The sequence below is a fragment of the Ictidomys tridecemlineatus genome, chromosome 6 (genome assembly GCF_052094955.1).
Source record: "Ictidomys tridecemlineatus isolate mIctTri1 chromosome 6, mIctTri1.hap1, whole genome shotgun sequence".
NCBI classification, from domain to species: domain Eukaryota; kingdom Metazoa; phylum Chordata; class Mammalia; order Rodentia; family Sciuridae; genus Ictidomys; species Ictidomys tridecemlineatus.
Window position 1 is genome coordinate 49,661,054 of NC_135482.1, and position 27,418 is coordinate 49,688,471.

Below are 27,418 nucleotides of genomic sequence, written 5' to 3' on the forward strand. Positions count from 1 at the left end.
AGACCAATTTTCAGCTCAATTCTTCTTATAAACCCAGGAGGAAGATTTATGAACCCTCTAAAAATAAAAAAATTTGTCTTGGTTTAATATGATTTGCCCAAGCAGGGTCATAACTATACCTGCCACACAGAAACAAAAAGAAGCCAAATCTTGGGCTGGGGATGTGGCTCAAGTGGTAGCGCACTCGCCTGGCATGCATGGGCCCCTGGGTTCGATCCTCAGCACCACATAAATAAAGATGTTGTGCCCACCGAAAACTAAAAAATAAATATTAAAAAATTTTTTTTCTCTCTCTCTCTTAAAAAAAAAAGAAGCAAAATCTCACATGTGTACCTACTGGCAATATTTCTTCTTATTCTTAGGAAAGACCTAGAGTCTAGTGGCTCAGCTGGAGAGTCATCCCCAGAAATTTGCCTAGTCAGTCTATCAATAATCACACCTGATTTGCCCCATTTCACCCAATGACTTGTGATTATTCCACAACTGGTGGCCTCCTCACCTTCTCCATACAGCAGTGTTGTTGGTTCCCACTGCCTGCTTTGTAGCACCCTTGTCAACACCTACACATGCCTAGTGATCAACAGACCCACCTGGAAGAATTGGCTCCTTATTAGGAACCATTAATTATAAGCCCATCCAGGAGATGATTTCATCACACCAAACACTTCTTCATGTTAACAAGTAGCTTGAGAAAATATGAACACATTAACTCAAGCCAATGACTGGAGTCTCGTTGAGTTGTAGAGTATGTTCAAAGGAGACAGTGTGTCACTTTCAAGCCTACAGTATAAAAATAAACTAGGGGGGTGTTGCTCATGGAGCTTATTTAATGGATGATGAAATATTAGTTTCTAGCTCTTTCTAGATGATGAAGGTGCCCACAAAATGTCTTCTTCCTAATAAATTTATGCTTCCCTTTTGCACCCTTAATTTCCAGAGAAGATCTTTCTGCTTTTTTCAAAGATCATACAAGCTCAGACTTTCAACAAAACATCCTCCAATTCTGTGTTAGGAAAGTACATCCATTCTTTCTCTACCTGGCATGGCGCACAAGTTCTGTGAAGAATGCCCAGACGATCAAAATACAGTCCCTACTCCAGTTAGGGGTACAAGAAAGTCATGGAAATGTGAACAGTGTTGCTTTGTTCTTTGTGTCTCGTCCCAAGATTTCTGTAAAACTGGAATCATCTGTTTCCCCATACCTTCTCTCTTTTTCTTTTAGTCGTTCAAGTTGGTTTCCCATGTCTTGGAAAACAAGATGGGGTGGCAGCATTTGAAGTGAATGTGATTGTAATGAATTCTGAAGGCAATACCATCCTCCAGACCCCTCAAAATGCTATCTTCTTTAAAACATGTCAGCAAGGTAAGCATTAACAGTGACTCAAGAGGCCCATAAGGATTATGGTGTGATTATGACAAAAAATTTGTTATAGATTTTTTTGGATAATTATAACCGTACCAATAGAAGAGAGGATGGGTAACACAGGGTCCAGTGACAGTACTAAGACAGTCTTTTCTCTGGTTTTGGCATCACTTAAAATTATAGCAACTCCAATTCCCCTTCAAAATTCCCTCCCTTCTTCCTGCTTTACTAATTGAGACTCTCCAGTGGTATCTTTCCTCTCTCTAGTTCTTCACTGTAAGTGCCAGTCATTACCAGCACTTTCTACCTGTCAAAGACAGCACTAGACGTTTCCCTTCCAAAAACTTGGTGCCAGTCACATCCACAGAGGAGAGGATGTCGCTGTCACTCAGTGTCCCTGTGGGCCAAGGCTCACTCAGCACCTCCCTGCAATGTCCCAGATGTCCCGTAAGCATGAAAGCTTGACTTCTTTTCCATCTTTATACGAGCTGTACAAAATTTAAGCTCTGGAGCCTGTCAGTGCTCTCAAGATGTATCAAAAATGTCATCCCCTTCTCTAAAAGTGAATGAGGACAAGATCCTTCATTCTTCTACAGTGTGAATTTAAGGAGGTATGGTAGGTTGATAGGTAGGGAAGAAGGCAGGATAAAAAATTTGCTTTACCTTTGTCCGTGAGCCCCCTACTGTTGGAAGTAAGATTGCAAGAGGCAAATTTTGACAATGTAGAGAAATGGAAGTGTTGTACGGAGAATAAAGTAGAAGTATCTGGGCACTCCATCTACAGTAATTGGAGAGCTGAAATAAAGATGATCCCTAATATATCATGTTGGCTGTGACTCACCCAGCATGATTCCAAGGATACCCAACTACCTCGTTTCTCTTTGGTGCAGCTGAGTGCCCAGGAGGATGCCGAAACGGAGGCTTTTGTAATGAAAGAAGAGTCTGCGAGTGTCCTGATGGATTCTACGGGCCTCACTGTGAGAAGGGTAAAGAACAGAAGTTGGTGTCTCTTGTTTGCTTCCTAATGAACATGATGTCACAGGAGTCCCACGTGGCTTTTTAACACATCTCCTAAAATTATTTTTTTTGGTCACATTATAAAAATTAAGAAATCATAAAAGAGTTATTTGAAAGTATTTCTTCTGCCAGTGGTTTTCTGTGAAACCCTGTATGTGGTGACACAGGAAGAGAACTTTGGAAAGGGTCAACACTCTGGAGGCCCCCTTCCCACGATTGTACACACTGTACTTTAGCATAATCTTATCAAAGTCTTGAGGTTGATTTTCTCTACTTAAGTTGGCTTTAAAAATTGCCATTGATTTGAAATGATCTATTCCAATGAAAAGTGGCTTGATTCACAATTAAGTCCATACCATAGCTATGAAGTTATAACAACCTAAAAGAAAAAAAAGGATGAAAATAACTTGTGTAGAAAGTATGTCCATTTCAGGAAAATTACTTTTAAGATAATTATGTGAAAAAAAAGAGGTAAGCAAGAGAATGAATATTAATTATAAGGTGCTTAAATACCAAGAGCTTATTTGATACCAGAGTAAGCAAAACATTTTTTATCTCTAAGAAATAAGAATATTTTTCTTAAGTTTTCTTATTTGCACTTATTTTGAAATTGGAAGATCAAGGATATAGGGCAGAGAGGAAATATTTGCAGTTTTAAAAAAACCACACCTTAGTCAAGATGACTCTGGAAAAAGAAATTTAATCAGGCATTCAAAGTGAAACAAATTCAAAATTGTTTTCTAAGAAATTGAGAAGTTGAAAAATAGCCTAATTAAAACCACAAAATTGTATCTCAGAAGGGTGCACATTTTAGAATCAACTACAAAGCTTAAAGTTATTGTACTATTGATATTTAAAAATGATTCCACCCCCAATCCCCATTTGGCCTTAATCAGAATTCTCTCTCCCCATAAGCCCTTTGCACACCACGATGCATGAATGGCGGACTTTGTGTTACTCCTGGTTTCTGCATCTGCCCACCTGGATTCTATGGAGTCAATTGTGATAAAGGTAATAGTTTCTTTTTAAGAATCAAGTTTCACATTTTAAACGTTTGATTCAAATAAGTACACTAAATGTGTCATCACTCTATAAGCAGGATGTATCCCTCAGGGTAAAGATGACTGGTATAATAATTGAAACCCCCATTTGAGTGTAGCTTAACACAGCAGAATGTTATTTTCGTTCACAGAATGCTCCAGTACAGGATTAGGGGGTTAGTGGATAGTGCAGCCCTTCTCCATGCAGTGATTCAGGGGACCAGGCACCTTCCATCTTGTGCTCCTGCCTGGAGTGTTGGAGCTCTCTAGGTCCAGTCAACAAAGTAGAGAAGGGAGATTGCAGTAGGTATTTCTTTAAGGATCCCCCCCCCAAAAAATGCTAGCCCCCAGAAGTGACCCACAAAACTTCCACATCTATTATGGGTGGGAATTAGCCTCCTGGTCCTCTCTGAATGTAGCCAGAATGTCATCCTGGCCTGTCTTACACTGACCACTCTTGTTATGGGAGGGGATCATGAATTTTTGTGAACAGCTGGAAATTTGATATGCCTGAATAAGTTTTGTAGGTGAGCTTATCAGGTCACATCAAACAATGTGCTCCAAATTGAATGACCTAAAGGTGTACTGACTCCCAACTCAATACTTGGCTCACAAGATTACATGTCCCTTAGAGGTTACATGCCTCCTTCTTAGCATTGCAGCAATGGTCAGATTTTGTTCTTAGAGACTGGATTCAGACTTGGCCTTACAATATTGCTGAACAATTCATATTCTGTACAAGATACCAGTCTATTTTGCCCAGTTCACATCTTGCAAGTGGGAAAACATTTAGAAGTTTCTGCAAAGTGTGTGTCTTTAATGGAGTTACCTTTGCATCTAGAATGCTAATTTTATGAAAAGAGCATTGTTTGGGGCTAATAAAAATGTTTTGAAATAAAATGATGAATATTATTTGAAGAAGCGACACTTTAGTGATCAGTTAGTACCAAGATTATAATGCACAGTTTCTTTTTTTTTCTTTTTAAAGAAAGAAAAGCTATGTAAAAAGCCCTCAGCATGAATCAGAATAATAACTTATGGTTGTCTGCTATTTTATGACATTCATTATCTAATTGTCTGATTTTACTCTCAACAGACTTTTGAGATATGCAAAGTATTATTTGTTTCATTCCCAGATAAGCATAGTGAGGTTTATAGTGCTTGAGAAGCTTAACACAAATTCACTCCTTTCTATGTACCATGGTGCAACCCAGGCTACCTAATTCAGGTCCTAGTTCCCCGTGAGGGACTCTGGACTTCAGCAGGTAACTTGCTCTATTTTTGGACCATGGTTTTTCCTTTGCTAAATTTGGAAGGAAGTCATTGACCTTCCTGTCCTGATGCCTGAATTAACTGAGATAATATCCAAAAGCATTTCTACATTTAAAAAAATGGTCTTTTAAAAATCATAGCATTAAACTGAAAACAATTTTTAAAAACATGTATTCATGAAGATTGAACTCTAATAACACTAATAATAATGACAGACAGTAAGTAAAGTTATTGATTGTGAATCCTCTTTTTGTCTAAATTTAGCATTTGGCATCTCTGCCATTTCTAAATTGAGCATTTCTTCCTGTATGTGTTATTACCCTTTATTTTTCTTTAAGCATACAGGGGATTGATCCCGGGACTTTGTGCATGTTAGGCAAGTGCTCTACCAAAGAGCTACACCCCCACCCTCTAAAACTGGGCATTTCTTACAGCAGAATTAAGCTCAGGTTATATTGAAACTGTTAGAAAATAAATCAAATCTTTCAGATAGTTGGATGAAGAATGCTTATATTCACATATTTAAAGAAACCACTAGTGTGGTCTGCTTATGTAGATGTGGCCATTATTGGTGTGGTTTGCACAGTGGGGTATGCATTGCAATGTTTTACTAATGCTACCACATCCTGAACACTTCATGGTCTCTAAAGAGGGAATATATCTATCTGTATTCCAGTATCTTTATATTTTATATTTCAGATGAAAGTTTTCCTACTTATTAGACACCAGTAATTTTTGTTTTGTTCTTGGAAAGTTCATTGAAATTTCACTTGGTCTTCTAAAGATCTGAGAATATTTTAAAAATATTTTTTACTTTCTCAACAACAACAACAAAAAAGGCTTTCATTATTCAGAAGACAGTATGGAGCTTCTGAAAAAAAATGGCCTAGTTACTGGCATAGAGCTAGACTTTAGCACTACATTCTAGAACAGACATTAAAAAACAACTTTCATTGGCCCTTGGGACATGTGCCATAAATGTTAGGAAATGAGTTGTTAAGCATTAGCCAATATATTCTCAGCTCCACTGAAAGTGTCTCTGGCTCACTGTACAATAGAAATTATATTAATCTGTTTTTATAATAAAATACCTAAAGCTGAGTACTTTATAAAGAAAGGAGTAAACTAAGCTTTCGGTTCTGAAGATTTAAGATCATGGCATCAGCATCTGCTCTCTGGTGAGGGTCTTCTGACTATATCACATCTTGGTAAATGGAATTATGGGAATATCTGGAAGAGAGAACATCACATGACCAGATAGGAAACGAGGAAGATTCACAGGCCAGGCTTGCACTTTTTATAACAACTTCCTCTTGCAGTAACTAAGGTCCCGGACATAGAGCTACCTTAATCCTTTCTGAGGATGGTAGCCCCAGTGATTCAACCATCCTCCATTAGATCCCATTTTTTAAAGATTCCAACACTTCACAATACTGTCACATTGGGGACCAAGATTCCTTCATGTGAATCTTTTAGGGACACAAACCATATCCAAACCATTGCAGAAATCTGGAGAAGTGTGGTCAGGGCAGTAAACTAAGAGTGTGGCTCAATTATATAATCAGTTTTACCAAATTTTATTATTCAATTAAGCTACCAGGCTCAGAGCATTTTAGATAACAGTAAGGAGCAGTTCTCACAGGGAAAGGACCACATAGATATTGATCCCAATGTTTCATTTCCTCATATCCTTAGGAGAAACAGGAATGAGTTGGGGAACAGGACACACTCACGAAAACAACCAGTGATACAGATACTAGCACCAAGTAGCAAAAAAAGAGGGCCACGTGAATGGATCTCCTGAATTCTCTACCAAAATGCTCTTGTTCCTCTCTAAGTCAAGATGCTTGGTTTTGCCAAAACAAGTATAGCACTCTCTGGAGCTGGGAGATGCTTGTGATTTTAAACACAGCATTTATCATTTAAGAAGCAGGATATTTGTAAAATATTTTAGTTGGAATTCTTTTCCACAAAGAGAGCACACATATAACTTTTGGATTTCCTTTCTGATTTTCCTTTTGGAAGCTTGCTTTAGCTTTTGTTCAGCTAGAGCCAATTTTGGCTCATTTTATATGGGACAAAAACAAATAGGATATATAACTGAAATTGCTAAAAATCCAAACTCTAATTTTAGCCTTTACAGAATGAGCCAGCTTGTCTACTTTTAGACATTCCATTCCCACTCCTCCATTCCCATTTCTCTGTCCTCCCTCTATTTTAGGTGCCAGCAAGCAGTGAAATTCCAGAAACTAAACCAAGAGGGAGGGTTTAGGCTGAATCACAGTATGACTATTAACCTGGATAATGTAGCTAATTGGACTCCCACTAGAATACATCCAGCTTTATCCCTCCAACTCAGCTGCCACCATATCCCTACCTATGTGATCTCACAAGGGTCTGCAGTCTTTTTCTGAGTACAATTATGCTTTTATCTAAATGTCATAAAAGCCCAATTTTTTTAAAAAAATCTGTTAGATAAAATAAATCCCTGTTCGTTTTTTTTTTCCTAAAAAAAAAAAAAAACCACAAAACATTGCTTTCTTCTTTGTTGGATCCCAATATTTATGACTTCTCTCTCTCTCTCTCTCTTTTTTTTTCTTTTGTCTGTTCCAAAGTAAGTTTCACCTTTTATTCTTCTTTTATCCTGCAACCAGATGTTAAAAAAAAATCTTGGATTAAAGCATAGCATTCTTCTCCTTTTCAGAGCATTGATTTTATTTAAAAAATTAAAAGGCAGGTTTATTTTATATACTCCATGCCTTTTTTCATTAAGATATAAGCTTCTAAGAGTGGGAGGGATAGAATGTATGTGATATCCTATTATACCCTATTATGTTATGAAATCGTGTAATTGTAATTTGATGGTAATTGTAATTCGAATCAATTACTGTGAATAACTGAAGTAATTGGTTGCAGTTTTTGTATTTGTAAAGTGGGCTTAAGCAGCTTACTTTATGAAGTAAATGAGCAAGTACAGATGCCTAAGAAACATCATGCACTTTATAGAGTTTTTGTTCGGTTTAACCCATTGTCTAATGCAGCCCCTGGTTGTTCATTCTGACAGCAAACTGCTCAACCACCTGCTTTAATGGAGGGACCTGTTTCTACCCAGGAAAATGCATTTGTCCCCCAGGTCTAGAAGGGGAGCAGTGTGAAAGAAGTGAGTACTGACTTTCCACTTTCTCTTTGTTCTCTGGGAATCTTAGCCATTTTTTTTTCTAATCCCTTCCTTTACCAGAGGAATCCGAAGCCCAGAAAGAACACATAGTTTGTGTAAGGTCTTAAGTCATTGGTTTCTTTTTGCTAGATTCATATGCCACTTATTTTGGCTAAAGATGAGGACAGACATGGCTCATGAGCCTCAGAGCACACAGAATAAATGGTTTCTGAGTCATTTCTCTCGAGTTTGGATTATTCAGCATGTCGTATTATTTCTTTTTAGTCATTTCCACTTTGCATTATGCAGAGCCCACAGCTTCAGCCATGAAACATAGACCAGAGCTCTGAAACAGGTGTGATCTGTCACCCACCTACAGATATAGCAGGGTTTCCCCTGCCACTGGCTGCCATTGCTGCCAGATATCCTAGAATAGACTGAGTCTTGTTACCCACCTAAGAGAAAAGGGAATACCCTAAAAAGGGGCAAAAACATGCATAGCAATTAAAAAAAAAGAACACGCTAATAGCACATGCAGCAACATGAGAGCCTCCCACCTGTTCAGTGAAAGGAGCCAGACACACACCAGTGCCTCCTGATGATTCCTTAGTTTTGAAGTTCAAGAATAGGCAAAGCTAATGGATCATGATGGAAACGAGAATCATGGTTGGAGGCACAAAAGGATTTCTTGGGGTGCCAAAAATATTCTGTATCTTGATTAGTGAAGGGTCATGTGAGTGTTTATGAAAAAGAAAATCAAACTGTAAATAAGATTGGTGAATGTTCTGCCTTTGCCATATTTGTTACAATTTAAGGGTAAAAATTCCCCATTGTTTGGGGAATTAATATACCCAACTACTTATCCTGGCTCTACCACCTACTAGCCGTGTAGGCCTCAGCGAGTCACTTCATCTCTCTGTTAAACTGAAGAATGAGTCAACCCACCCTACGTTGCTCAGATAGTGGGATGCATGCCCAGGAAGGAGCTAAAGGAATCAGTGTCTGCTTATTTGCTGTGTCTCTACCTTTTTTTTTTTTTTACTTTATTTTATTTATTCATTCTTTTTCTTTTTTAATGTGGTGTTGAGGATCCAACCCAGTGCCTCACACATGCTTAGCAAGCGCTCTACCACTGAGCCACACCCGAACCTCTGTCTCTGCCTTTTTGATGTGTGTTGAGGAAGACTTGTTCAGCATTTCTTGTTTCCAGCTGTGTTTTACCTGTAAAGCATCACTGCATTGGTTCAGCCATAGTTTGTGAAGTTGTAGTGTATTCAAAACTGAATAATACTAAGTTCTGACTTTAACTTTCAGCCTCTAATTTATTTGTGAGTTTTTGTACTTTAATGAGTAGTAGGTGAAGTAACCATTTTTTTATAGAGTTCAAATGAAATACTTCTGAAGCTTCCATAAAACATGTAATTAATTGCCAGGATGTGGTTTCTATTCTTATTAATTACCCTTCCCTGATAAAGATATCTCAGAATGGACACCCCTCAATTTTCTCCTCATCCTCACCCCCAGAGGTTGCACACTTAGTTGGTTTGTGTGTGAATCTTTGCTCATGGTCTCATTTTGTGTAAGGATGCCTCTTCATGCCCTTAGGATTTACACACTTTCTGTTGGCAGAAGCACTGCTTTTATTCTTGTGTGTATACATGTGCATGTGATTTTTTTAAATCTCTAACTGCATCAAAAATTTGAGTCTTTGAAAACCCCTGACAAATTTGATCACAAATTTTATTCAAAAATTTTAACGAAATTTCCTGTTTCTCTTATTATCAGAAAAAAATGGAAAGGGGTCTTGAGTTGAAAAGTGTCTCTACAAGTATATAGATAAAACAGCATAGTTGAAGTATGTATTCTTATTTTTTAATTAAGATATAATTTACATAGCATAAAACACAAATTTAACCAGTTGTTAAACTACCCAGTACATGCACAAAGTTGTGCAGCCACCACCTCTGTCCAATCCAGACCATTTCATCACCTCAAAAAGAAAACCCATGCCTATCAGCAGTTCCTCCACATTCTCCTCTTCTCCCAGCTCTGGCAACCTCTAATCTACTTTCTGTCTCTTCAGACTTGCCTTTTCTGAACATTTCACATAAATGGGAGCATACAACATGTGGTCTTTTGTTTCTGGCTTCTTTCACATAGGTTTCTTCTAGTATTTTTAAGGTTCACACATGGTGTAGCATATATTAGGACATCATCAGTCCTTGTGGCTGAATAATACTCACTGGAATGTATAACTGTATTTTGTTTATGCATTTATTAGCTGATAAACATTTGGGTTGTTTGCACATGAAGACTCTTTTGAACACTGCTGTAATGAACATTTGTGAATAAGTTCTTTGTGTAGACATAAGTTTTCAATTCTTTTGGACATATACCCAGGAGTAGAATTGCTGAATCATGTGGTTTCAAATTGTTTTGAGGAATAGCCAGACCATTTTCCAAAATAGCTGCATGATTTTACATCCCCATCAAGGTGCAGCAATGTACAAGAGTTCCAATTTTCCCACATCCTTACCAATAGTCAGAGGTATCTGGATGGATGTTTGTGTGCTCCTAGATTCCCCAAGAATCTTCAATGAACCTTCAGTTAAAAAGACCACATAGCTTTACTTCCATTGCGTTACAAATAAAGTTTAAAAATAAATTAATGGGTTCTTATTATAAAGCTTTCAGTATAAAATGTTCTTTGTAAAGACATTTTAGAATATTGGAGAAAATGATTAAAAATCACTCACCATTCTAGGACATCGTTCTAGGAGATGATGAGTGTTGGCACAGGTTGTAAACCCCTTTGATCTTTTTTGTCTGTGTCACAAATTTAAGGTAATTTATCCAACCATCCCATTGGTGGGAAGTTTAATGTCTTTGTTTTATAAATATCTTATCACATTGTACTCACAAGGACTCAACCACTGGTTGTACTAAAAATGCTGTTTAAATTTAGTCAAATCTGGTGTCCATAGGCAATGCTTAGTCTCTTAGGACAAAGATGTGTAATCTCTCAGGCCTACTCAGTTTTCCATTGTCTATTGGATAGAATTTGGCCACAGATTGTTTTCAGGAAAAGGAAACATAAATATTAAAGACAATTGTAGAATCCTGAAATTTAAAACAATCAGATCATGAGGTTTGGTTCCTATAGTCTTTGAACTAGCAGTGGACGTCTAACTCTCCTGCAGTTAGTTGCCTTTCTGTGGTGTAAAAACCAGGAGAGAATATCCTCCCTCCTGGCTGAGGTGAAACTAAGGTTCCTCATTTCTATCATTCCATGGACAACAAAAGACCCACTGGGCCAATGAAATGATTCTTGCCAAGGATCAATCTCTGCTGTATTCCTGCTTACCAAGTTCACTCCTCCTACACCATGGGAAATTAGGGCTCACCAAGTATTTCACATATAAGTAATCTATCTTCTTTGCCATACAATTATCATCCCACATTGTGTTTTCTTGGGGAAAACCCAGTGTGTTGCAGAGTACCATGAACGATTCAATTTTGTGTATGTCTTGGGGTCAGATGCTTCTTTGATGCAAGTAGAAATTTGGAGTTAGATATTCCTTCCTTTTGGGTAAGAGTTGAGATATTAACTAAACAGTAAATTGTTTTATTAGTCAGATTTTCATTCAAAATGTCTGACAAGAACAATTTAGAGGAGGAAAATTTTATTTAGGGTCCATGGTTTCAGAGGTTCAGTTCATGGTCAGTGGACTCCATTGCTCTAGGCCTGAGGTGAGATAACACGTCATGGAGGAAAGACATGATAAAGGAAAGATACTTAGTTAATGGCTGGCTGGCTGGCTCACTGGGAAGCAGAGAGGGAGAGAGAGAGAAGGAGGAGCCAGGAGACAAGATATAATTCCCAAGGGCCAACTCCAGTGACCCACTTCCACACTCCACCAGCCTACAGTTACCATTCAGTCTGACCATTTCCAGTTACTAATCTATCAAATGGATCAATCCGTTGATCAGGTTACAGCTCTCATAATCTAATCATCTCACTTCCTGTATTAACACAGATGTTTTTGCAGGACACCTCATATCCAAACCATAACAATGTGTTCTTATGTGGAAACCTAGTAAAAGGGCTTTTTTGGACTTTTTGTGGTCAACAAGAAGGTGATGTTTTATTATGAAAGTTGTTTTTTAAAAAATCTCATACTCTAACGGTATATCAGGTTTGTGAGAGACCCTAACACCCCAGTATTGTTATGTCTGTATTATCTCCACAATGACTAAATACTGCTTTCATCAATTTATATGTAAATAAAGCCCTTTAGGTAAGTAAAAAGAAAAATAAAATGTTTTCAGTCAAGTGATCTTCATGTGGAATTCACTTCTTATTTTTCAAGAATAGTATTTTCTTTGACCGTAAGAAGTGTTTAGAGAATGAAAGGTGAGATGGTTAGGGATAGATTTCATCAGCTGTCCTATGTACTCAGAGGCCTTTGTAATTAATGTTCTGCTAAAAGTGAAAAGAAAGAAAAACAACGACAAAATTTCAAACTTGTCCCCTACCAAAACCCAAGCTGCTTGCCCATTGGAACATCACTGTGCGAGTCACAGGCTGTGGTGTCACACCTGGGAGGACAATACTCTTCTTCAAAAACTTTAGTCCTAGGATGGCAAATTCTAAATTGCAGAGAGAAAACAAATAGCCTTTAGAGTAAGAAGGCAGCAAATGATTGCATAATTTTTACCTTTAAAGTCTTCTGGTGGGTCTCAAAATCTGTTCAAAGATCTGTGAAAACATGACCAATATTCATTTGGTATGAGATAAAAGAAAAATGATGTAGCTTGGAGATCTAAGACATTCCCAGAAAATATATGGTTGTGCTATTGGGTACCTTTTGTGACCTGCCTCATATTCTCTCAGCCAGCCTTTAACTCCTGTGGTTGCTGAAGCAACCTGTTTTGCACAGGTATGTGCTGATTGCACTTCATCTTATCCATTCCAACACCTTTGCTCTCCACCCAGAGACATTTCTGAGTCCTTAGAAATCACATACTGCGTTTGCAGCATGGAGGTGTGAGGAAATTACCCCTTGGGGCAAGTGGGAGTCAAATGCTGATGAACAAATGCTTCCCCCTCTCTCTTCAGACAACTCTGAGGTGCAGCTGATACAGCTCCTTAGAAGGACCCAGCAAAATGCTCATAGTGGTGACTGAATCACACTTTGGTGTTGACTTTTCCCTCCTACCCTGTTTCATTCTTCCCATGCCCCATTCCTATTTCCTAGGCTCACTTCCCCCAAAATAAGCTATCTGCAGGCAAGCCCTGCTTTCTGGGGAATCCTAGACTAAGACTTATGAGGTCAGATACTGGTGTAGACCTGCTTTCAGAACAAGAAACAATCCAAAGTGGAACTCAGAGAAAAGACCACTTAGTGGGTCATGTATAAATCAACTTTTAGTAAGTTATATCTTAAATTACAATTTGTGAGTCAGTTAAAAGATTATTCTTTTTATCAAAATGTAAATGGAACTATGGCATTGGGGCAGTACATTTATGGTGAAAGAAGATATGTATTCAAAGTAGAAGTATTAACCTATTTCAAAAACAAAACTCAAGCAATATAAAAGCCAGATTAGATCTGAAATGAGTGGAAAATACTGCTTTTACCCCTTCAAAACCTTGTGATTCTTTATGTAATATTCCCCTAATGGAGCTCTGGGTTCCTTGCTCACTTGCATTGCTCTCTATTTTAGGCAAATGCCCACAACCCTGTCGAAATGGAGGTAAATGCATTGGTAAAAGCAAATGTAAGTGCTCCAAAGGTTACCAAGGAGACCTCTGTTCTAAGCGTAAGTACCTCACACACCTCATCAATATGGGTTATGGGACGAGTGAGCTAGCTGTACTCTCCTACTGCAAAATGTCACAGTTAACCTTTCCTCACTGACATACATGATTCTTTTATGTAGACCAAAGGCACTCTATGGAATCCATGCACATAACAGAATTTACATACTCTCACAGATACAACTGAACGTTTTAATATATATTTTTTAATTCACTAGAGGTTTTCTTAAGGAAAATAAACTTCCATTGCTCACAAATTTCAAAATCCTACTGAGAGTCTTTTGTAAATGAGGAACATGATGTTATTTAAGGGTCACTCTCAAGATTTTTTCAGGAAGTCCCAAACTGACTTTTACCTGGAGAATGGTTTAGAAAGAGAAAAAAAAAATTAGGCGATGAAGCCAAAACTAACTCGTTCTAAAGAACTGCAGGAAAAGGAGCTGTGTAATTCTGTTGAAAAAGAAAAGCTGAGGAAACATTTATTTTATCTCCTTTGCTTCCAGCTGTCTGCGAGCCTGGCTGCGGGGCACACGGGACCTGCCAGGAACCCAACAAATGTCAATGTCAAGAAGGTTGGCATGGAAGACACTGCAATAAAAGTGAGTTGGAGACCATCTGGGAAGTCAATCTCTTTCACTTCTTGGCTCCAGCGGCTAATAGACAACCCACAACCCAGCCCCACCTGCCATTTCATGAACAGCAGCTTCTCCTTCCCTGCCCACCATGCTCCCCTCCCTCTCTCTCGAAACCTTAGAGTCTAAGCTTTAGAGTTTAAAAACTAGGGCATCATTGTGAAATGTCATCAGCTCTGTAAAATACCTCCACAAATATTTTCTAGCTTAGATGGCTAATACAGGTTCATACAGTAATATAGTATGTCAACTATGAAAGATGTGATCATCTCCATTAAGATTTTAAATCAAATGTAGAGTCACTATCTACTTACCTCTGATTTTAAAATTCAAAATTTACCAACTCATATATAATATGTGAAGAGTTTTACTTTTTAGAAATTTTAAATTGTTTGGGGTATATTTTTAATGAGTCCTTTTGAGGGAAAGGGAAGGTCTGTGAAGCCCTCTATGAGAGATGTTATAGGAGTTGTTCTTTTCAAATGTACTGACTATTCAAAATGTACCAGAAATGTAGAGCAAACACTGAACTATTTTATATATGAAATGGAGCTTAATAAAACCAATTAATTAGTATTGGATTAGTGTCTCCCCTGTGCTAAGCAGGAATCCAGACAATGGGGGACACATCAATGAAACAGAAAGTACAGATCCAGTGGAGGGAGAGTTGATTAGCAAGTGAACAAAATAACACAGTCTATAGGTATCTGGCACCCAGAACTCAGTCTTCTAAGCCTGGGACACTGTCCTCTCCACTTGGGGGAAAGGAAGTTTCCAACCATGCAACACCCTTCCATAGCAGAAGTCCAGATGTGGCTACCATGTTATACCTCCAAAATACAAGTTAAACAAACCACAGATATTTTTCTAGATCAGTGGTCTCCAAAGAGTGTTGCTCACGGTCCAGTGAGTGTGGAAATTAGTTCAGGTGCTGAGGGGAAGTATTACCTCTAAAATATTTTTTATATTTTATATTATTTTATACATATTTACATATACATTTAATATATGTATTTGTAAATATGTATATTTACTTATAAGTATTATATTATAAGTAAATATACATGTTTACATATAAATACATATATATAAAAATACATATTTACATACATATAACTTATAAATACTTATATTTATTTAATTGCAGACTTTCTAATTTCCAATTTTTGTGCAGACCTTACAATATTCACATGTTATTTTGATGTATATACGGTAAACTTATATGTGGGTATACATGTTTGTTGTAAGGTAGGCCGGTGTCTGGTGGGCACAGTGTGGGAAGAAGTGCAGTTCCTCTGGTAAAAAGCTCTTCACCCAGTGGTTATGGTTGAATGTATCCCCACTAGGACATGCTTTTGGGAAACCTTTGGACTAACACCCCTATAGGAAACTAACAATGTCTAGAGGCATTTTCACAAAGATTAAGTCAAATCTTTTATGCCACTCTCAACTGGATACAAACACCATGGCTTGTCAAGAATCAAAGTGATTTTCCAGAAGTCCTTGAGCCTAAGGATGATCTGAAGTCTTACTACACACCCCAGGACTCAATTGCAAAGATCTCTGGTCTTATAAATGGGGACCAGTGATCTCCAAGAGTGATGGAGGTGGGGTGAGCACAAGGGCAGTGTTTCCACTGATATACCTGGTCACTCTAAAAGAAGGCAAGTTAGGGGCCCTTTGGAATAGAGCAGTAGATGAGCAATTCTATCAGGGAGAATTGCAAGCTTCCAAACAGCACCTCTACTGTAGACCACATGCTTAATCTTCTGCCATCAGAGTTCCTCCTACAGAGTAAGGCAATGCAAGCCAGGAAGGTGCCCTGGAAAACACACTTGATTCAAATGCAAGTGTGTTTTCCAGGAGAGGCCACCCTGCCAGTTCTGTACTTCAAGAGAATGGAGCTAAAAGGGTTTATTTTAACTAGAGGGAGGTGACAAGGAAGCTCTGAGTCACAGAGTTCTGCTACAAACAGATTCCCAGTGGGGTGACACGTTGGGAGGTCCCAGGCACCCAGGCATCATAGCAGGAAGGAGGATCCTGGAGGCAGATGTCCCTCCCTGCTCAGGCTCACCCTCACCAGCAGGGAGGTTTGGTCTTCATGGGTGGCAAGTCAAGCTGCATGGTAAGGATTTACTCCAGCGCATTGTTGGCTCATGTTTTGACCATTCCATGAGCTACCAGCCTACATAGTGACAATTCAAAGAAACACATTCAGGAACAAATATTCTGTTCTCACTAGTTGTTTAATAACATGCTTGCACTTAAAAACCACAAGGAACAAATGAAGTGCTGAATTTGACTCTGATGCACACGAAGATGGTGGTAGATTTTTGAAATGTAATTGCTGTTATACATCAGTTTTAGGAAACCAAAAATGAGTTAGGGCCCCCCAGCACCTCCAGAAGTTCACAAGTAGAGGGGAGGGAGGTCTCAAGTTGTGTAACTCAGTATCACATTCCACTGACAACCAAGTGGAAAAGGAATAGATGCCACCTGACCAAAACCCGCAAGTCCCCATTGATGAGAAGTCAGTTTAAATAACAACCCGTTCTCTAATACACATAATGGAAACTCTCAATTCTTACAAAATTCCTGTACGTATGAGTGCTGTAGCCATACTCTCACCGTGGGATCTATGGGAAGAGTGGAGGTTGTTACATATTGAACTGGATCCATCAGCTGGATTGATGGTTCTGCAATGCAATGAAAGGATCAATGACCAAATCATTGGTCCTCTGTAGCAGCATTTGAGATTTCAGTGTGGGATCCTTACCAACCCTTGGGTGGAGACTGCTTCCATTCAAACACAACAGCCAAAATATATAGTGAGTAAGCCTCCAATGGAGGGCAAATTTGACAGAGTTAGTAAAATGAGTTTCTTTCAACAGAGATCTTGAACCTGTAACATCTCTTCATTCAGGTAGCTTTTTGTGGTCACTGTGGTCTTCCACTCTGGGTTAAAAAGGGAAAATGGATTTCATTTGAATGGTTAATGATGAATCTGAAGAGCCTGTTTTTGTAGTTTCTTTGCTTTTAAACTGTGAATAATTTTGCAGGGTACAGAGCCAGCCTCATGCATGCCCTGAGGCCAGCAGGCGCCGGTCTCCGGCAGCACACGCCTTCACTTAAAAAGGCCGGGGAGCAGCAGGAACCACCTGAATCCAATTACATCTGGTGAACTCCGACATCTGAAACGTTTTAAGTTACACCAAGTTCATAGCCTTTGTTAACCTTTCATGTGTTGAATGTTCAAATAATGTTCATTACACTTAAGAATACTGGCCTGAATTTTATTAGCTTCATTATAAATCACTGAGCTGATATTTACTCTTCCTTTTAAGTTTCCTAAGTGTGTCTGTAGCATGATGGTATAGATTTTCTTCTTTCAGTCCTTTGGGACAGATTTTATATTATGTCTGTTGATCAGGTTAAAATTTTGTCTTCTCCGTGTATAGTTGGCAGATATTTGCAAAATTACAATGCATTCATGGAGTTGAGGGGCTGGGTCACATTAGAGAGGTTAAATTGGGCAAAAATACATAAATCACAAGGATTTAGATGAAGCAGTTAATCATGTTGAAGTTACAGCATTTCAAATTTTATTGTCATATATTTAGACATTTGTCACATTTTTAATTGCCCTTATTTGTATGCTCTTATACAATATATTTCGACCTTACCATTACTCCAGAGAGTTCAGTATTGAAAAAAGAAAACCAAAAATTGACACTGTGGTAGTGGCATTTAAACAATATAATATATTGTAAACACAATGAGATAGGGAATATAATGTATGAAGTATTTGCATTGGCTTGAAGCAATATAATATATATTGTAAACAAAATACTGCTCTTACATAATAAACATTTTATACTGTTTGTATGTATAAAATAAAGGTGCTGCTTTAGTTTTCTGAGTGTGGTATGGAGTGGTCTTTGCATGTGTGATCTGGTTGTTCGAAATTTAGTGGTAGTTAATACTTTTCAGTACCATAAAAGATATCCTATGATTCCATTCTTTGCCCCTACCACAGCCCTTATCCTCATCCCTCCCTCCCAGCTCTCTGACTCTGCTCCAGCCATGCTGCATTGTACCCTCTTTTCACTGCCTATTTATATCACAGCTGAGTAGTCATTTCTTTCAAAAAGTCTTCTCTAACTAGAACATGTTAAATAACTATCTTAGTTCATTTTCTGGTGCTATAAAGAATACATTAGAATGGGTAATTTATAAAGAAGACAAATATATTTGAGTCACAGTTCAGGAATCTGTGAAAACCAAGAGAACACTAGGATCTGGCAAGGACCTTCATGCTGCATCATCCCATGGCAGAAGGCAGAAGGGCAAGAGAGCCTGAGAGCAAGACAGTCAGAACTTGCCTTTGTAACAGCCCACCCTCTAAGCTGCACCTGCAATCACATTAATTAATTAATTAATTAAAGCAGAACAAATAGCTATTTTTGGGGGGATGGGGGGAGGCTACCAGGGATTGAACTCCAGGGCACTTAATCATTAAGCCACATCCCCAGCCCTATTTTGCATTTTATTTAGAGAAAGGGTCTCACTGAGTTGCTTAGTGCCTTGCTTTTGCTGAGGCTGACTTTGAACTCGTTATCCTCTAGTCTCAGCCTCTGGAAATGCTAGGATTTCAGGCATGTGCCACTGTGCCTGGCACAAATCACTACTTCTTAGGTCCTGCCTCCCAACACAGTTGCATTGGGATTAAGTTTCCAACACATGAACCTTGGGGGACACATTCAAATCACAGCAATATTCCATTAGTGAAAAGTGTTCTAAACCTTTCTAGAAGTGTCAGGATGTCACAAATGAAAAATGCCACCATTTATTAAAAACCTATTGATCTTAAATACATTATATGTGTTATTTTACAATTCTGTGAGGCCAGTGTTCTCGTACCCTTTTACACATTGGGAAACAAGCTTGGAAAGAGTAGGTAGTTTATTGCAGATAACACAAGCAACAGGGGAAGAGATCGAATGGGATCCAAAGCACTAACACTATGCTGTTCTCCCTCATTCCTTTCCTCAACAGATGGAATAGAACACAGAATGCCACCCATCCTAGGCAGCAACTTCCCAACATATGTTCTTCTCTATTCTCCCAAGGGAATGTGGACCTTATTTTAGAAATAAGGTCTACAGGTTTTCTTCTACAGTTGTGTGATGTGAGATGACATGGTGACGAGAAGTTCGAGGGAGCAGAGTGGATGTGTCTTTTGTTGTGGTGCTGGACCACGGTGAGCCTCCTCCTCTGGTTGGAACCCACAGTGCCAACCTATGGGCAGAGTTGGCCTGAAGATTCCCAATATGAGAACCAATGCATTTATTCAAGCTGTTTAAATAGAAATAATAAGATCTAATACTTGCATAGTGCTTAATTTATTCTATGTGCTTTACTTATATTAGCTAATGATAAATAATAGAATGATGGGGACGTCAGAGTGAGAACAGAATGACAACTGCAATAATCTAGATTGACTGCATATAGACCCTAGAATCACAAAATACAAGCAAATTATAAATCACAAAATAGAGCTCTTGTGTGTTTTTATTAAAAGTAATTCAGCCAGGTGTAGTTGTGTACATCTGTAATCCCAGCAGCTTGGGAGGCCGAGGCAGGAGGATCCTGAGTTCAAAGCCAGCCTCAGCAATTTTGTGAGTCTCTGAGCAACTTAGCAAGACTCTGTCTCAAAATAAAAAATTTTAAAAGGGCTTGGATATGGCTCAGTGGTAAAGCCTCTCTGGGTTCAATTCCCAGTATCATAAATAAATAAATATTATTACTCATTTATGATATGACTAATAACAAATTGTTGGCTTTAGGCTCCTAAATGTTCTTTTTTTTTTTTTTTTTTAAATATTTATTATGTTTTAGTTGTAGTTGGACACATTATCTTTATTTCATTCTTTTTTTTTAAGAGAGAGTGAGAGAGGAGAGAGAGAGAGAGAGAGAATTTTTAATATTTATTTTTTAGTTCTCAGCGGACACAACATCTTTGTTGGTATGTGGTGCTGAGGATCGAACCCGGGCCGCACGCATGCCAGGCAAGCGCGCTACCGCTTGAGCCACATCCCCAGCCCCTAGGCTCCTAAATGTATTTCCAAGTGCCTACCAGGCATTTCCAACGAGTTGTCCCAATCGTCTTTAAACTCACCGGTTTTCATCTTCCCCTCTGCTCCACATTTGTCCTGTGTTTCCTATTTTGGTCATTAATCCAAACCATTTAATTACATACTACATCAGAAATTTGTGAGCATACAGTCCTATATATGATGACTATTTGTTCATAAGGTAATTGTACTAATATGTGCATTATGAAAGCCAGAAATGTTAAAAGGAAAAGATAAAATATATACACGTTTAATATTTTCTTGGCTTACCCCAAAGATGGTTTTATGGGTAGCCTGAGGTGTATCTATACCCCATAAGACACTTCAGGTAAAGGGGAGAGATGACAGGATCTGAAATGGCTTTAGGGTCAGGGAAGGACTCTAGAGACAGGTCAGACCTAAGCAGGGGACAAGATGATCAGCTGTTGTAGGGTTCAGAAAAGAGACATGTCTGGACAATGACACTGATGAAAAATAGATGAAAATAAGAAAAATAGATGTAGGACAGGGGTAGGTGAGGGTAAAGATGTCAAGTTTAAAACGCCATTGGGACATCCTATGGAAATGCCCGGTTGGCACTTGGAAATACATTTAGGAGTCTAAGGCCAATAATTTGTTCATTAGCCATATCATAAATGAGTAATACTAATTATATGTTGAATTACTTTTAATAAAAATATACATAAGAATTTTATTTGGTGAGGGTAATATAATTCACTTGTGTTTTTAGATTCTATATACAGTTAACATCCTTTACTACTTACTTAATACTTATGTTTATTTATATAACAGTATGGACTTTATTATTTGGTAAATTGATTGAGTGTTGAGCACCCCTGGCCACCAGATGTATTAGGAATCTTCATCCAAAATACACACTTTGGTTACTTTGTTAATTTATGTAGGACCACAACAGTGGAAAACAGCTCTTAAAACAAAGGCCAATAATTATTACTTTATGGGCTATGAAGTCATTATTGTTACTCTTATGAAATTACCATACAAGGATAGTTGGAGGGGGAGGGAAGAAAGAGGAAAAGGAAGAAGATATTTGCATAAAATACCTCTAAACAAGAATTTAAAAGTTACAATAGTAAGGAGTCAATGCAGTCTGAAAAGATGCATACTATTTAGAAAGATGAAGTAGCTAGGGAAAAGAAAAATTTAGAGAATAACATGGGCTAAGCACTGAGGTTAGCACATGAATTCTAACACATTCATGAGAAGTGGACCGCACATTAGCTCTAGGCTCTGCTACCCGCCTCAACAAGGAAACCTCGGCTGGTTATGAGTGCTGAAGACCATGAACACAAAACAAACTAGCTGACCAGAAATTAAATCGGAGAAGGTGCTTCCATTAAGGGTGGATAAAGAGGTGTAGATCTGTGGAAGAGCTACTTTTTTGGCATTTCTTCAAGATGATGATCTTTAAAATGTCTCTTTTCCATTATTTATAGAAATAAAGAAGAGGTGATGGGGGAGGCTGAGACAGGAGGATTACAGTTCAGAGCCAACCTCAGCAAAAGCAAGGCGCTAAACAACTCAGTGAGACTCTGTCTCTAAATAAAATACAAAATAAGGCTGGGGATGTGGCTCAGTGGTCGAGTACCACTGAGTTCAATCCCAGGTACCACCACCACCCTCAAAATAAAAAAGAATACCTGCTGACAAGTTTCGGTTTCTCATGTACCAACCCAGGTCATTTGTTTCTAACCCTAAAATTCTGTGCCCTTGAAAGCAAATAAAAGCTCTCCAGTTGATTCCAGTCAAGCTACCAGGAGGGAAGTTTATTGGGCATCTTGTTATTTGATCATATTCCTTGAAATTCTTACCACCATCCCAAGTGGCTTCTCAGGGTATTTCCTTTGACTGTATACAGTTCTCTTCCTAAAAGGAGCATTAGTAACTAAATGTTCCCCATCTCAATCCATATTCAGCGATCTTTATGGCACAATTTTAATTTGATATGCAAGGCATTGCCCCAGATGAGCTAGTCCTTCAGCCAGCTGTAGTTGAGAGAACTGTGAATGAGGTCAGAGTGTCATCTAACATACAATCCTCTGAATAATATAAACAGAAATAACAGGCCTGTTTCTTTTCATATTCTTTAAGAAGGCACAATCTCAATAAAGTAGAGTTTAATAAAAGCATTTTCTACCAAGGTAGCAGATGGGAAGAGTATATAGTAAGGTGAACTGTTTCTAAATTGGGTACAGGAGAAATGTTACCATTTCAAAAGGATTTCTTAAGGCCATAAAAAGGAAAGGAAAAAGAAAACAAATGACTATCCCAAGACAGGAGTTTTGCTGCAATAATTCTTAAGTTCCATAAACTTATGCAAGTGGCACAAATATAAAAATTTAATAAGCATATTGAATATAAATGTCCTCCATATGGCTCAACATAAAAAAAAATTAGAAACCATACACAGGAAACTGACATCATAAAACAAAGTATTCAGGTTTTTGGTAAGATGTTAAAAATCCTAATGTAAACTCCAAATATAAATTGATTTTGCACCTGTTCGTGGTTTATTGTTGATAAGTATGTAGAAGTTACAAATGAAAAATAATTTTTATTAAGCCTTATCATTGTAAGATTTTTCCTGGGCAACATATTTGCCTCTCTAAGCATGTTCAGCTGTTATAATGACCTGGCATTTCTTGGAAGTCCATGGGTGGCAAGCAAAAAAAAAAAAACAAAAACAAAAACAAAAAACTACTTGGATGACAAATAAGCCCCTTAATCCACGGAAGGATCATTGAAAATTGACTCCATGTAGGGTAAATAGTCAGCTCCTGATGCAGTGGACATGAGAATAGGCAGTCCAGCATTGAGCATGGTCAAGAGGCTGGACCTGGAGCTATTGCTAGGAAAGAAAAAGAAAGAAAAAAGCAGAAAGCCTCAGTCAACTATAATCCAGGAGGACTGGCGATATAATTTTAGGGACCTAGGGGAAATTGAACATATGGATCCCTTGCTCAAAAAAGTATGAAGAATTTCAAGACGGCGACAAAGTGCATTGCAGCAGATGAGGGAATCCTTCTTAATACAGTCCCCTGTTTGACTGCATGGTTCACATACCCTTGAAGCTGGCCCTGTCCAGAACCATGCACAAGTCAAGCATCCCTAATCCAAAAATCCAAAATCTGAAATCCTCCAAAATATGAAACTTTTTGAGCACCAACAGAATGCCACAAGCGATCTTATGTGACACATCTCAGACAAAACACAAACACACTAAAAATATTGTGCTAAAGTATCTTAAGACTATGTTTATAAAGTATATATGAAACATTAAATTTAACATTTAGCCAAGTATCTCATTATGGATGTTCCAAAATCTGAAATCCAGAAAACTGGTCCCAAGCATTTTGGAAAAGGAATCCTCAGCCCTGCCCAAATGACTTCATGGCTGGCTGTAGGAACCCAGTCCTTGAGAAGGGAAGAATCATTAGCCATTAAACCAGTAGAGTCAGTGATCATTTACCAAATTTCTTCTAAATTAATATTACAAACACAAAATTAGGAAAGGACACAGAGGGCAAATTAAGGGGACAAAAATGTGTTTGCTTTACATCTCGTTCCAGTTGAATTCTTTGAACCTCAGTCCTTATTTAAGAAAGAAAGAATTTGTAGCTTTAAGTTTATAGCTCACAAGGGAAAGATATTTTTCCGAATCCTGTGAACAATTTGTTATAATCTAAAAAGATCATTTTGAGTTATTCCAACTTATGGCTGCTATTCTTTATTAGAAGACAGAAACACAGAAACCTGGCTGAGTTGGGATCTTATGCATTGTGACAGAAAAGAAGTTCAACCCCACCCATGGAAGCTTAATTCAATGAAGAGCCATATGACACTCTCCAGAAATCACAAAACAAATGTCCCCAAAGCCCAAATTAGTCTTGCCTCACTTTAAGGAAACACCCCAAACTAAAAAGCAAGTCTGTGATTTTTTTTTTCTTCCTACTTTCTAAAGATGCCTATTTGCTGAGAGTTTGCATTTGAGGCTAAAATACAACCATCTTTGGGAAGGAGCTCCCTCTACAGAAGCAAAGCTAGCCCGGGGCACCTTGTCCACAGGCACCTTGCTGAGTAATGAGTCCCTGGCTTGTATCACATGAACTGAACCCCAAGTGTTCTACTGGGGTTTCAAAGCTGCTTTGCTTTCAGTGGTTTGGATATTCTGCCTCGGCTTGTTTATTTGGATTACATACCGCCTTGTTTCTAAACCAAAACCAGACTGAGGAGGCAGCTTGGGAGTAACGAGCCGAGGCAAGCCTTAGGCTGCAGGCATCCTGGCTCCACATGTAAGCCACCCTTGGAGCCATGATGGGAGCACAGGTTATTCCACGACAACAAGTCTGGATGTAAGTGGCTAAAAATAGTAGCAATTAGCTAATACACAAAGGAAATGACTGTGGCCATTGTGCCTTTCAAAGAAAAAAGTGACCTTTGAAGCAGACCATCAGGTGGAAGTTGCAGTGAGTTGGTGCTTCTTCAGCTTGGCCCAGTGTCCACCAATGCTTTTATGTGGGTGCCAAGCCGAGGCCGCCATTCCACCGATGTGCATGATTGAGATTTCTGGCAGAATGGAATCAGAGCAGAATTAATAAGGTGACTTTCAGCTAACAAATGTTATCCGAGCACAAAAGCAGCATTCAAAACTCTTTTAGAGAAACTTTCTGTGGAAATTTTGATGCACAGCATCTCTGTGAGGGGATTAAGTAATTCTTAGGAGAATTGGAGAGCTAGGTTGGCTGCAGTCACAAAACAGTGCAGGAGCAAGGAGAGCCTAGTGTGGAGAGTGAGATTGTGTCCTGGAGAACAACAGTTGCTCCAAATGTTAGTGGACAGCAGTTAGATGAAAGCAGGGTTCTGGGGTCAGAAAGGTCTAGAAGATGAGGAGCCACACTTAAATCAGGGTGTTTTTGAGAAGGATCCCTTCCCAGAGATTTTATTACACAATTGTGCTCCCTGCATCTACCTACAATAGCGGACTGGTGTGGGACATTCCCCAAACTTATTTGATCAAAGGCATCTTTTCCCCTGAAGCATTTGAAGTTTTTCCCAGGAATAAAATTCCACACAGCCCACTTTGGGGAGCACACCCCTAGTTAAGTAGTTTGCAATCCCCAAAGAGGGTCTTTAGTATATTTTCTTCTCCAAAATTTTTAATTTTGTACTATATGTTTGAAGCTAATTCAAGGATAACTGAATCTTGTTAACTTACAACACAAAAACTTCTGGTTTGAATTGTAAATGAGCTGGTTTTAGGTCATTTGCTTATTTTCCCTTCATGTATCCCAAAATAAATCGATCTGTTTTATTCTACTTTACTTATGTATAGTAGCAAAAGAAAACCTTTAATTATTTCTATTTGTTAGTTCTAATCAGTTATACATGACAGTAGAAAGCTCTTTGATTCATTGTACACAAATGGAGCAGAATTTTTCACTTCTCTAGTTGTGTATGAAATAGAGCCACACCATTCGTGCATCATACATGTACCTAGGGTAATTATGTCCGTCTCATTCCACCATCTTTCCTACCCCATTGCCCCTCCCCCACTCCTCTTTGCCCTATCCAAAGTTCCTCCACTTATCCCATGCCCCCCATATGGATTAGCATACACTTATCAGAGAAAACATTCAGCCCCTGTTTTTTTGAGACTGGCTTATTTCGCTTAGCATGATATTCTCCAACTCCATCCATTTACCTGCAAATGCCATAAGTTTTTCTCTTTTATGCTAAGTAATATTCCATTGTGCATATGTACCACAGTTTCTTTATCCATTCAATTATTGAAGGGCATCTAAGATGTTTCCAAAGTGTGGCAATTGTGAATTGTGCTGCAATAAACATTGAAGTCGCTGTGTTACTATAGTATGCTGTTTTTTTTTTTTAATTTTCTTTAGTTGTACATGGACATGATGCCTTTATTTATTTATTTTTATGTCGTGTTGAGGATCCAACCCAGGCGCTCACACGTACTAGGCAAGCACTTTACCACTGAGCTACAGCCTCAACCCTAGTAGGCTGTTTTTAAGTCTTTAGGATATAGACGGAGTGGGATAGCTGGGTCAAAAGGTGGTTCCATTTCAAGTTTTCTAAGGAACCTCCATACTGCTTTCCATATTGGCTGCACCATTTTGCAGTCCTACTAGCAATATATGAGTGTGCCTTTTCCCCCACATCCTCGTCAGCACTTATCGTTGCTTGTATTCTTGATAACTGCCATTCTGACTGGAGTCAGATGAAATCTTAGAGTAGTTTTGATTTGCATTTCTATAATTACTAGAGATGTTAAACATCTTTTCATATATTTGTTGATTGATTGATTGTATATCATCTTCTGGGAAGTGTCTGTTTAGCTTTTTAGCCAATTTATTGATTGGTTATTTATTTTTTTGGTGTTAAGTTTTTTGAGTTCTTTATATATCCTGGAAATTAGTGCTCTGTCTGACACGTGTGTGTGGTAAAAATTTGCTCCCAAAGTATAGGCTTTCTCTTCACCTCATTGATTGTTTCTTTTGCTGAGAAGCTTTTTAGTTTGAATCTATCCCATTTATTGATTCTTGACTTTATTTCTTGTGCTTTAGGAGTCTGGTTAAGGAAGTCAGGGCCTATTCTGACATGATGGAGATTAGGGCCTACTTTTTCTTCTATTAGATGCAGGGTCTCTGGTTGTATTCCTAAGTCCTTGACCCATTTTTGAGTTGAGTTTTGTGCATGGTGAGAGATAGGGGTTTAATTTCATTTTGTTGCATATGGATTTCCAGTTTTCCCAGCACCATTTGTTGAAATAGCTCTGGGGTATTTTCCTAGCAATGGGGTAGGAAAGATGGTGGAATGAGGCGGACATAATGAGACGGACATGTATGGAAAACTCTTTAATTATTTTAAGGACTCTTATCCTAAATATGATTTTACAATTTATGAATTGGCTTCATCGGCAAAAGGATAAATGGATCCTTAT

General features: G+C 38.3%; 1 protein-coding gene across 1 annotated transcript in view; it reads left to right on the forward strand.

The window, feature by feature from the left end:
• Nucleotides 1-18,218, forward strand: part of Wif1 (Wnt inhibitory factor 1) — a 70,851-nt gene extending 52,633 nt beyond the window's left edge. The window contains exons 4-10 of the mRNA XM_005328698.4: nucleotides 1,223-1,363; nucleotides 2,254-2,349; nucleotides 3,296-3,391; nucleotides 7,757-7,852; nucleotides 13,577-13,672; nucleotides 14,174-14,269; nucleotides 17,362-18,218. Of these exons, the coding sequence (XP_005328755.1) occupies nucleotides 1,223-1,363; nucleotides 2,254-2,349; nucleotides 3,296-3,391; nucleotides 7,757-7,852; nucleotides 13,577-13,672; nucleotides 14,174-14,269; nucleotides 17,362-17,483 (743 nt within the window). The 3' untranslated portion in view covers nucleotides 17,484-18,218. The remainder of the gene's footprint in view (nucleotides 1-1,222; nucleotides 1,364-2,253; nucleotides 2,350-3,295; nucleotides 3,392-7,756; nucleotides 7,853-13,576; nucleotides 13,673-14,173; nucleotides 14,270-17,361) is intronic.
• The last annotated feature ends 9,200 nt before the right edge of the window (nucleotides 18,219-27,418 follow it).